This window comes from Bactrocera tryoni, chromosome 5 (genome assembly GCF_016617805.1).
Source record: "Bactrocera tryoni isolate S06 chromosome 5, CSIRO_BtryS06_freeze2, whole genome shotgun sequence".
Taxonomy (NCBI): Eukaryota; Metazoa; Arthropoda; class Insecta; order Diptera; family Tephritidae; genus Bactrocera; species Bactrocera tryoni.
The window spans coordinates 48,427,306-48,439,735 of NC_052503.1; the positions used below are offsets into that span (position 1 = coordinate 48,427,306).

Genomic DNA, 12,430 nt, shown 5'->3' on the forward strand with positions numbered 1-12,430 from the left:
CTGGGTAATCAAAGATGTTTTCTTGATGAGCCTTAACCTGAGTTTTGACTGTCTTTGCTGTGATGTTTTTGATTTTAGATTATTCTTAGGTCATCATTCGTTCAATTATTGAACAATTTCGATGTTATAGTAATGTGCGATTAATGAACGTAGAGTCCTCAGCCTTGTCAAGTATGTCTATTGCGACCCGTCGGTTTTGCAATTATTCAGGGTCTTTAAAACATTGATATAATTTTAGGATTTGCTACGATCCCCCTGAAATCAACCTGAGGATTTTCAAGCACTGTTTCTATGATGTTAATTTTTTCGATGCTATCATCATAATCAGAGGTGGATGAACAACTCGCGTTAGGCAAGTTTTCGAAGATTGCACGACCTTCACGAAATGCTTTGTGCTACTCAATTAGGTTAGGTTAGGTTATACAATAATGGACAAATGGAGATACTTGTACCAATCTAGGAAAAGAAATTTCGATTTGATTTACGTGCGCAATTTATATGTGCCAGTCCGGTTAAAATTTGATCAGATGTGTACTATGGTTTACTAGTCTGGAAAATTAGATGACCTCTCTAAAATATCAACTTAAACGGTTTTAATTTAACAGAAATATTTCGTCCCTATTTATAGTTCTAAGATTAAATTCATGGAAGATGGGCCATGGAGAAGATATGCTCTTTATCATACCTTGACAGTTTGTGTCAATTAAGACCTAACTGGACGTAATTTGTTCCCTACCATTCTAAGATTCAATGATCACTAGTGTTTATCAATATCTTGATCGGTTTTAATGTTTATTTGAGCTGGGATGTAAGATAAACGTGATTTCTGCAATCAACTTTCGTCTGAAGGCTTCCTTCCGATTTTGGAACAGGTGCCACGGGCTTGCTTGCTGGGCATTACGGGCCCAATGAAAACCACCTAAATAAACGCTCTGCAGGTTATCGTCAACATCCAGCCAATACTCGTACAAGTGAGGCCTGAGGCAATGCTTACGGCTAACCGGAAAATGATTTTAGGTCATTGGAGCCAGGCTAGGCGTCACTACGTGTATGGTAACATACTCGACCTTATTAATGAGCTCTGCTTAAGCTGGTAATGTAATCGACAAAGGTTACCCACGAGTAACCAAACCCCAGTAAAGAAGATTGGACCAATGGTTCTGTGATCGACAGTGCCAACAGCGAAATGTGCATATTCACTGCTGCATGAATGGATGAAAAAGTTACGGGAGCGGGCTTCTTCTATAGAAATCCATACACAGAAGGCAGCTTCATGCAGCTAAATGACAACAACTAAGTCCTTCAGGCCGAAATTCTGAGCATAGCAGACGGTGCCAAGTGGGCTAACCAGCAAGTCCATAAACCAGGGGCTAAACGGCAATTAATGTCATCTGTAGCGCCTATACTATAGTTCATTGTGCTGGGTAATGCAAGAATAATAACTAGCCTTTTTGCAGGTAACTCGGCTAATATCATTTGGGTACACGATCTATAGATGGGGCTGATGGGACGCTGGAACATTATCAATGTGAATGCCCAGACTTTAGCCGGGTGCAAAGGGCCGACTCCCAATACTCTAACTAAAGATATATTGGGAGCTGCGGTGAAAAGCAGTAGAGTTGCTGGATAAGGCTTAAATTGGTTACCACTCGGGAGCACAATAGGCCTAATGATGATCTCAGTGCGATCACCTACGGTTCGGCGCTCAAGCACCTCCATTTTCAATCAACCAACCAACCATATTCCATGTTAAGCGACATTGATTTGGGCGGTTGCTTCGGCGATAATACTGCTTTGTGGTTATATATGTAATGAATTGTATTTTTTCTAGCACGTCCAACGGTTAGTAAATGGTACACCCTGTATATTACTGCGATGTAAGTGTTCGAATATATATTCGTCAATAATGATATGTTTTTTCCTTATACTCATAACCATATGATAGCTTCTTATATGTACTTACCAAAACTGTTGCATACTTTTAAGGGTTAAACAAAAGACTTAGGTACAGAACTCAATCTGCTCACTTTCGTAAAATCTGTAAAGCATATTTCTTCTAATGTTTTTTTTTTAAAGAAAAAAATATTAATTTTCGTCGTCGTCGTTTTGCGATATTCACGAGTCGTAAGTTCAAGATGGTGTTGTTAAAAGTTGTTAGAAGTTCGTAATTTGTGATATTGTTCAAGATTAGTCACAGTTCTCGTTTTTGCCGTTTGTTTGTTAGTTTACGTGTGTGTTTGTTTGTTATTTGATTTTCCCAGTTGCGTTTACATACATGTACCTGCTGTTAAATTTAACTCGATTTTATTTTGTTTAAATTTGGTTCTAAGTTTTATTTTTATTTTATTTTTTTTTTTTTGTTTTTTTTTGGGTTTTTAAATATCTTGAATATCAGTAAGCAGATAAAATTCAAATTTAACGTATTTTTTTTGTTGAAAATTTTAAGTTATGACGGCTTTAGTCACTATAGTTTTGACATAAAGAATTCATAAAATTTTATAGAGCCTTAAATTTTATGTCCTCGATAAAGTCATAAATTTTTTGGTAAATTCTTTGATTACAGTTCATTTATATGATTCGATGTTATAAATCACAGTTCTCAGTCCTTGCATATAATTTATACAAACAATATTTTCTTAGCACTTTGAAAGGCTACATATTCCAAATCTGTCAAAACTGTGAGAATGCATTGTCTGGTAAAGGCAAAAAGTTTATTTATTTGGTTATTTGTATGGTTTTAGTTATGTCTGTCCCGAGTAATTAGATGAAAAATATATATTTCGTTACAAAAATTGTTCATGAATTGCATGAATTTCAGGTCATTTTTAAAGTGTCGGAAAAAAAGGCAATTATTATTTTTACTATCAATTTTTTTGGTGTTTTTATTGATATCTTAAGAATACAGAAAAAAATTTTACAAAAAAATATTAAAAATTAAAATAATTAGAGGGGGAGAGACAGGTATAAAAAACAATGGCGCATCTTGGTGACTTTGATCCTAACTCTCCTGGTGGTCTGAAAAAAAAATCAGAAGAAATTCTTAATCAGTAAGGATGCCTGAAAATAAAAATCATTTTTTACGCTTTTTTTTGAAATTACTGATTTTTTTTAAATATTAAAAACTAAAAATTTGGCACGATGCTGGTAGGAACAATAAAGGATTGTATAAAGAAGGTTCACACAAAATTTCAAGTAAATCGGTTACATAGAACTTGAGATAATGCCGGTACCGTGTGGAAAAGGTCGTTTCGAGAAAAACGCGCTTAAAAAATTCGATACGGCCGAACCGGGCTAGGTACTGCGTCACTAAAGTAGCTGTAGCTCTTAAAATAATTTTAATTTTTAAAAGTCCTTTGGAGGATATGCTCTTAAGGGTCTAAACTTTAAATATATGAAAAAAAATCGAATTTTTCAAAATTGTAGAGTAGAATACCCCTTTAAACATAATATATTGTGACACAAAGTTCCCGGAAATTGTAAATAAAACAAAAAATATTTAATTATTCATCAATATATGTGACCTGGTCTACGAAAAGGAACTTAGGTATCTAAAAAAGGAGAACAATTAATGAGATAACGTGAAACTGACGATTATTTTTAACAGCTTTTCCCAGAAAACTAGTTTTCGCACGTTAGCCGCCTTTTCTTAGACCAGGTCACATATGTATATTTTGTCGCCTTCAAAGTGTTCCCCACCAGATTTAGTACACTTATGGCAACGATTTTAAGCACTTTTTGGGATAGACCTCAGCTCCTTCAGCGAATTTTGTTTTACCTCTTCGATCGCCTAAAAACGGGTTCCATGTCGAGCTCTCTTGTCATCTCTCTAACATTTTCCTGACGATTTTCAAGCCTCACACTCTTCACTTTTATAATATTTTCAACAGTTGAAGAGGTCGAAGGTCATACAGAGCGGGGCATGTCTTCAACGATCTCTCGACCGTCTTCGTACTACTTATAGGCTTGTGGTTTTGCTAAAACTGAATCACCGTAAGCCTTTTCCAACAACGATTCCGCACACGAAATTCGATTGGAAATACAAAATTTGAGACATGCAACAAAATAGACTAGTGCAGAAACCTTTGTAAATGAAAAAAGAAAGAAATTCATAGCAGGTTATTTTACGGGCGATCAGAGGTCGGGAAAAGAAATAGAAAGCGCTGATTTTTTAACGGGTTTTCTCGCTTTTCGCCAAAAAAACGAATTCTATAAAAAGAAGTTATAAAGCAATGTTGTAGGTAATGAAAAATTCTATGACTTTATACAAAGTCTGTTTTCACATAACCTCAAAATTTATATTAAAATCTAAAATAATCTTTTTTTCTTTCACGAAATTTGTTGTAAATTTATTTTATTTTTATTTGTGTCTTTTTTAGATTAAATATTTTATTTATTTAATTTTATGTTTATTATGCTATTTACAAAAGTCTATTTGTTTTGTTTTATTAAAAGCTCATATTATAACCGATTTCAATTTCCAAATAGAAACATTTTATTTAATTCAGTGTTATCTAACCTCTAGAATCTAGAGTCTAGTCGACAACGAACGTTTTACCCGATAGTCGAAAATTAGCGGTAAATCGAATCATTGACCACTTACGATACGGATAATGCTAACCGATACTATTATTCGCATAGGCGCCTAACCGGTTAATCCGGAGCATTTTTTCTTCAAAGGATGCAATTAAATTTGTATATGAAAAATTTATAATATTTCCTTATATGAGTTTAAACCATTCTTCATCTGAATTGAATAATATTACTAATCCTTGTTTTTTATAATATTCAATATTTAATTTATTTTTATATACAGAAAAAAAATTTATTATCTATGTATGAATTTTATTTCTTTATTATTATTTTGTTTATTACAAATAAATTAATTAAAAGCACGTTTATATTTGCGAAAAAAATTGCAGAAAAAGATGAAGATTAACTCACGTATAAAGTGTGCACCGTTATTCGAACTAAGCAATACAATATTTTACACCCACTTAATATCCCACGAAAGGTAAACAGAAAAATCACTCAAAACCGCTTTACATTGGCACAACTTTCAACATTTAACTAAATGCTAAGAAGCTTAAAAAGCTATAAGGAAGCTAACTTGTTTTTGTGGACGGCTAAATTATTGAAATTAGAAGAAAAGTCCCTTCACACTCATAAAAAATGTTTGAAATCATTTTGGTGTCATGAAGTGCTTAAAAAAAAATATTGTAAATAAAAATATTTTTAGGATATTTATAATATTAAAAATATATTTTTCTAATTTTTTTATAATATTTAAAACGAAAAAAATATTTTTAATTTTGTTTTAATCTTTCAATCTTACAATCTTACATAATCCTAGAAGAGCTAAGCAGTAATTCTAGTTATTAGTCAATGACGGCCTAAATAAACAACAACTACTTTACCGGCTGACCTTGAGTTTTAGAAACAATTTTTGTAATATTTTTAATATGTTTTAATTCCGTTATTCACCCACGAAACTCAACGAGTAACTCATCCCCACACGCTTCAAAAACTCGCATTCACATCACCACACACACGATCTTCATCACAAAAACAAAAAAAATTGGAACTTTTAATTATGAGAAAAGAAACACGCTTACAAATTGCACTTTTGTTTTTCTGTTTTACACAATTTTTGCATTGTAGAAGCATGGGTAGTACCAGCCGTTTCTGCCGTAGACGAAAATGTTTCCGCACATTCACAACCCGAATACGTGCATACCGATCACAATAATAACAATGCTATTGGCAAACACACAAAACCATCCAAATCACACAAAAACAACGCATCCGAACATTCACGAACATCGTCGGCATCCGAAAACGCAAACGAAAACGAATCTGAAAATCAATCTATTAACGAACCTGAAGCTCACGCCTCCAAACACAATCGGCACGCACATGAATCCGAATCCGAAACCGAACATGCACGCGAACACGTGTCCGAAACTGAAACGGCACACGAAGGTGCAGCCGAGCATACCATACAGCGAACACCCACCAACAAAGAGGAGGACGGCAATCCTCCGGCCGCTAATGCATAAAATAATCGTACAACATAACTCAAAATTTTCATAAATCTAAATAGTTAAACCAAATTGAAGATAAATTAAACATTAACATACTCGTAACATACTGTAACCATTTTTTCACAACCGAACTTGATTGTGCTTTCGGCAAATTTGTAAGCTATAATCCGCATTATTTGCATATATTTTGGGCTTTATTGTGCGTTGAATTGAATTGAATTGAATTGAATTGAATTTGTGTGTGTGTATAAATTTCGTGCTTCACCCGATTGGATTTCAAGCTTCATCATCATGATCATCAACGTCATCTTCCCGAAATCACAACCCACATGTACACTAACACATTTCCACATTTTGAAGAAAGCATGTTGCATGACATACCTAGCGATAATTTAGCCTTTATTCCATAACCAAAATTTTACTAACATTGCCATATTTACCCTCCATTCATACTATTTTAGAATATCTGTCATGAATGATATAACGAAGGGGGAATGTTTATTATCCTTCGAAATTACATTCTTTGGCATTTATTTATTTTTTTGAAGATTGTCTCAGTTGGTCCATTTGTTGAGTCCAATTTTGATGTCTCGTTCGAGCCTTTCGACTGTTAACTGGCGAATGACACGCGTTATGTTTTGCTCCAAGGCCTGAATCGAAGCGGTATTGTCCGCATATACTTTAGACTTTACAGGTACATATCTTAAGAGAAAGAAGTATAACGGTGTAATATCACATCGCCGAGGTCACCAGCTTAAATTTCAGGCTTCAAATAGTCGGTTATCATGATTCGATAACGGTCGCCATTGATGGTAACGTCCGGCATCATGTTTGAACCGTCCCACAAACCACACCAAACCCATGTTTTTTCTGGATGAAATGACAGCTCTCGAATCATTTATTGCTCTTTCGGTTGTTCTTCTTCCCAAATGCGGCAATTTTGCTTGTTTGTATACCAATTAAGCCAGAAATGGGCTAAATAAAATTCGGCTCGAAAACGTCGAATAAAATGCACCAAGTCGTTACATACTTCAGTCCGAGTTGCTGCGTGCGGCGCCGAATAGACTCTCCACGGTCTTCGTGTATACTCTCAGCTACGGCTGCTATATTTTCTTCACTGGGTCTCAAGATGGGTGATGGTGTTGCGTATAGTACATTCGGTAGGTCGATTATGTTGACCATAAGTTGAGCGAAGCGCGCGAAATATATTCTTTACAGAACGTGAATTTTCGTAATAAAAATGAACGACTTGTAAACGTTGCTCAGGCATAATTCTCTTCATGATGAAATGCCAAACAATACTGAAAAAAATAACATGACAGCTTTACACGACTCACGCGTGAAAAAAAGGCTTTTGAAAAAAGTACATCTACTTCGACCACCCGTTACAAACAAAGAGTGAAAGCTCAGTAGAATAAATGGTTTGATTCAGAGCACCAAATGGTTTGAGCGCAACGATGAAGCGGGATAATATAATAATAAGCTCTTACGATAATGATTCAAATGGCACATTCGGCGCTAATTGAGCCCAGGGTGGCGGCACGCTTAGTCTCCAAGTCTTTCCAAGATTCCTCGACATACTTCGATAACATTTTCAACAATACATATACATTTGTATACTAAATACATACGGCAACGTATGTATGTCGCTTGATACTATAAAAATCCGATATTTGTATATATCACTTTCATCAATTTTCTTGTACAACGATCATATGAAAAATATTCTTTATATTTTTCGTTATAAAAGTTCGTCGTGCATAGAGCCTTAAAGTTTATCGAATATGTGCGATTAAACGTCTTCATTTCTATAATTCTGCTTGGACCATATGATACCGTTATCAATATAAGCTTGATTTTTTTTTAATTTTTTTCCCCGAACATTCAAACATAACCTCAATACTCATCAGTACTAATACATTATATTTACGTTAAGATACCCTCGTATAACAAACTACGATCAAAAGATAACTTCTGCTAGCGTTTGTTAGTAAAATTTAGCAACTTTTATTTTATAAAATCATAAGTAAAGCAAAAGCATTTTGAAAGAACGTAACCAAGGCTGGTTATTTTGGTTTGTTTTGTAAAAAAATCTCATCACTACACTTACATACTTCTAGATAACTTTAGAGATAGTATTCAAGGAAAATAGCGGATCAAGAATAAACGTAGAATAGTCGCGAAACTATTTCATGGTAACTGGATCCCAGCTGAATAATTTCGACGAAGGATGAAACATTGTTCAATGCTAGCCCCGGACTTTAAATATGTCCTTATATGGTAACTTGCGGCATTTCTTCTCTGGTTCTCTCTGATACTCTACTTACTCTGGATTGCAATTCTTTCAGAGTAAATGAATGAGCAAATAGAGCACCTAAAAATACAAACAAAAATAAATTCTCTCTTCTCGCTACGAATATTAGTTTCGACCACTTTCGATGTGTCCTCTAATATCATATAACCCTTAAATTTACAATTTAATTGCACTATAAGTAGAAAAGAAAACAGTTTGTTATCTGAGAATAGTTGAATTTCACGACATGAGAAAGGAAGGAAAGAGTTTCTTTTCTGCAATTCTTCTTCTTAATTGGCGTAGACACCGCTTACGCGATTATAGCCGATTTAACAACAGCGCGCCAGTCGTTTCTTCTTCTCGCTACGTGGCGCCAATTGGATATTCCAAGCGAAGCCAGGTCCTTCTCCACTTGGTCCTTCCAACGGAGTGGAGGTCTTCCTCTTCCTCTGCTTCCTCCGGCGGGTACTGCGTCTAATACTTTCAGAACTGGAGTGTTTTTGTCCATCCGGACAATATGACCTAGCCAGCGTAGTCGCTGTCTTTTAATTCGCTGAACTATGTCAATGTCGTCGTATATCTCATAGAGCTCATCGTTCCATCGAATGCGATATTCGCCGTGGCCAATGCGCAAAGGACCATAAATCTTTCGCAGAACCTTTCTCTCGAAAACTCGTAACGTCGACTCATCGGTTGCTGTCATCGTCCAAGCCTCTGCACCATATAGCAGGACGGGAATTATGAGCGACTTATAGAGTTTGGCTTTTGTCAGCCGAGATAATGAGCCGTCAATTAAAATAATGAGTATGTGAATCTTTCTGTGTACATCTTTTGTCTGACACAACTACTCACTACTTAGGAGACAGTTCGGAGTCGATTTCCGAACTCTTCACTGTCCAAATGCCACTGAAATCTTATAAATAAAGGAAGTCATCCCATTTTCGTTTAATATTTACAAATAGTAGGCGTCACTGATGTAACCCCCAACGCTTATTTCCAATAAGTCACCATTTGATTTGCTTCTTTTAACTAAAGATCTATAACGTCTATTTGACTAACTATTACGACTTCATAAGACTCAGTTCAATAATAAAGGTTTTTTCTCAAGTTGGGGTCAAGTCGATTGCGTTTTTACAGATTTCTTAAGAACTTATTCTTCTTTATTGGCGTAGACAGCGCTTACGCGTTTATAGCTGAGTTTACAACAGCGCGCCAGTCCTTCTTACTTTTTTACGAACATATACTTGTATTATTTCCAACTTCTGATTTCAGGTCTTTACGGATACATCAGAGTTAAACCTTTCTTGCCGACTCTTTTGTTATTAATCTTACAAAAGACTCTGACTAGTTAGAGTTGGCTACTAGAAAATAGTGCCTAATGGCCCTACTAAGGACTTACGACGAGCTCAATATTTCTTCGGAAATTTTCCAAGGTTAACTGTCCTGTCAACTGCCGTTGAGAGATCAAATAGTACACCTAATTTTGATCCTCTTTTTCTCTACGGAGCAAATAAATAATTAAATAAATTATTATTACATCTATACCCTGGATGGGTTGTATTAATTTGTTACGCGGCCTGTAAAACCCGGAAGAAAACGTTGGCGATCATATATTAATATAGTATGACGAGCTCGCTCGATCTACCCATGACCATCTGTATATATATACTCGTATATACGCAAATTAGTCCCTCAGTTTTTGAGAAATCGATCTGAAAATGCGCACAGGTAATTTTCTTCCCTAGAAGCTGCTCATTTGCCGGTATTGCCGTTATTGAACTGCTATACGATATAGCCGCCATACAGACTGACCGATCCAAGTCTTTGTATGAAAAACTTTTTTACTTGACAAATTATCTTCACGAATTTCGGCACGTATAATTTTCTGTCGCGACACCACAATCTCCGAACATATTGTACTGATCGGACTTCTATATCATATAGCTGCCATACGAACTGACCGATCTAATTCAAAATTTTGTATGGACAACTTTTTACCTTACCTTTGACAAGGTATCTTCATGAAATTGGGCATGGAGTTTTACCAAAGACATCGCCACAGTTTCCGAGCATATTGTTCGGATCGCACTAATATATAATAGCATATAGCTGTCATACAAACTGACCAATCAAATTCACGTCCTTGTAAGGAAACCCTTTTTTGACAGGATATCTTTACGAAATTTCGCATGGAGTTTTACCAAAGGCATCGTCACAGTTTCCGAGCATATTGTTCGGATCGGACTAACATATAATAGCATATATGAAGCTGTCATACAAACTGTCAGATCAAAATGAAGATACAGATATTTTATACTCCTTTATTCGATAAAAAAAATGCACGTGTGAAGGGTGCAAATGAAGTTAGCGTGTTTTCTCGTTTAGCATTAATTTAGACACTAAGCAAACTGGGTAAGGATTAGAGTCATAAACATTTTTCAAAAATTCAGTTACTGAACAATTTTTGAACAATTAACATAAAACAATAAAGTCACAAAGTAAGTATGTATCGAATCGGTGGAGGTGGATGTATGTGATTTCCATTTAATATTATTATTTATCAATTGCTTCTTGCTTTACTTTTCACACACATATGTACATATGTATAACATATACATAAATATTACTTAACTACTTGTCGATCGTTTACACCGCACTGCTATTATTTTGAACGTAGTTGTACATACAACCTCCTTCACACAAGCATCAGTACCTTAATTATTTGAAGTACTGTAATGTATACCAAGTACATTGTCTTAAGCATAACTGTATTAATGTATGTATGTATGTAATTGTTCGCTCATATTGTATGTAATTACTTCAGTGTCATTGAACTTGTTTGCATTCCATTGCAAAAAAAAAACATAAAAATATTTGATTTAACGTTATTAAACAACAAATTCGATTCTTCTTCTATTACCACAACGCAGATAAACTAGGATTAATAGGCGGCGAAACACAGCCACAATATCCACAGTATCCACAATACATGCCACCACCACCACCACAACAACAGGCACAAGCGCCAGCCGGTGGCACTTCATCATTAGCTGACGGCGGCAGCGCTGGCAACAAAGAGCAGCACGGTGCAGTATAAAGCTTTTCTTCAAATGTGCTAAGTTTAACTGAGGACAGTAGAGCAAAACAAAACCACTAAAACCAAAAAAACAAAACCAAAACAAAAAATCAAGAAAGATATACTTCAAACCATTAGAAAAAATATTTAAAGAATTACCAGAAAATTTGCATGAATGTCAGTGCAACAACTTGAGGCAATTGCAGGCAGTGCGCAAAATTCTTAGCAGGCGAACACATAACCTCAAAAAAAACATGAAATAATTAATTACGCGTTGAAGCGAGTTTTATTGGCGCGCCTTTTGGCATTTTTACGGCGAATTAATTTGGCAGCGGCGGCGAAATGCTGGCAGGCAACTTGTTTACATTACTTTTTTTGCCTTTTACGTGAGCATATTTTATGCCAAAGCTCAAGCTCAAGTGCGCCGAAAGTGGAAAATACTATTTGATATTTTCAGAGTTTAGTTTTTGTTTTCATTTATTTGACCGTTATATTCTGTTTTTGCGCCAGTAATGCTCGCCCGCTGTCAGCTGTCAAGCATTTGCCGCCACAATTGTCTACACTCGCGTGCAAAATAATACCAGCACCGTGTGGTACCGCAAAGAATCGACGTGCAACGTATGTTTCGGCAATAATTTCAATATATGTATGTACACCAGAAATGATGAAACTCATACCAAATTACTTACTACTTTAACTTTATTATATTTAATATTTCAACAATGCGTAAAAGAAACTAATTACAATTAATATTTGAAATATTGACATTAACTGCATATTTGTTTATGGTTGCGTTATTTAAAATGCGTACGCAACAACAAACAACCAACAACCAAAATACAAAATGTGAAAAACCAAAGAGCAACGGGCATACAAACCAATGTTTAAACTACCAAAACAAAAACAAAATTAATTGTATTATTAATGCAAAAATAATAAATAAATAAAAAGAAACTAAAATGAAGTAATGAAGACAAAACAATATGCTGGAGAACACAGTGAAAAACAAATCATACAAAC

The 12,430-nt window shown here is 35.1% G+C and overlaps 1 protein-coding gene across 5 annotated transcripts in view; it reads left to right on the plus strand.

The window, feature by feature from the left end:
• The window catches only part of LOC120777234 (vesicle-associated membrane protein 2), a 29,373-nt gene extending 17,718 nt beyond the window's left edge, over positions 1 to 11,655 (plus strand). For 2 of the 5 annotated variants that reach the window (XM_040108418.1, XM_040108423.1), the window contains one exon: positions 11,265 to 11,655. In XM_040108418.1, coding sequence (XP_039964352.1) covers positions 11,265 to 11,431 — 167 coding nt within the window. In that variant the 3' untranslated portion in view covers positions 11,432 to 11,655. Of the gene's footprint in view, positions 1 to 4,919; positions 5,012 to 11,264 lie in introns of all 5 variants that reach the window. The other 3 variants (XM_040108422.1, XM_040108419.1, XR_005705499.1) reach the window with 2 other exon arrangements.
• Positions 11,656 to 12,430: the final 775 nt, after the last annotated feature.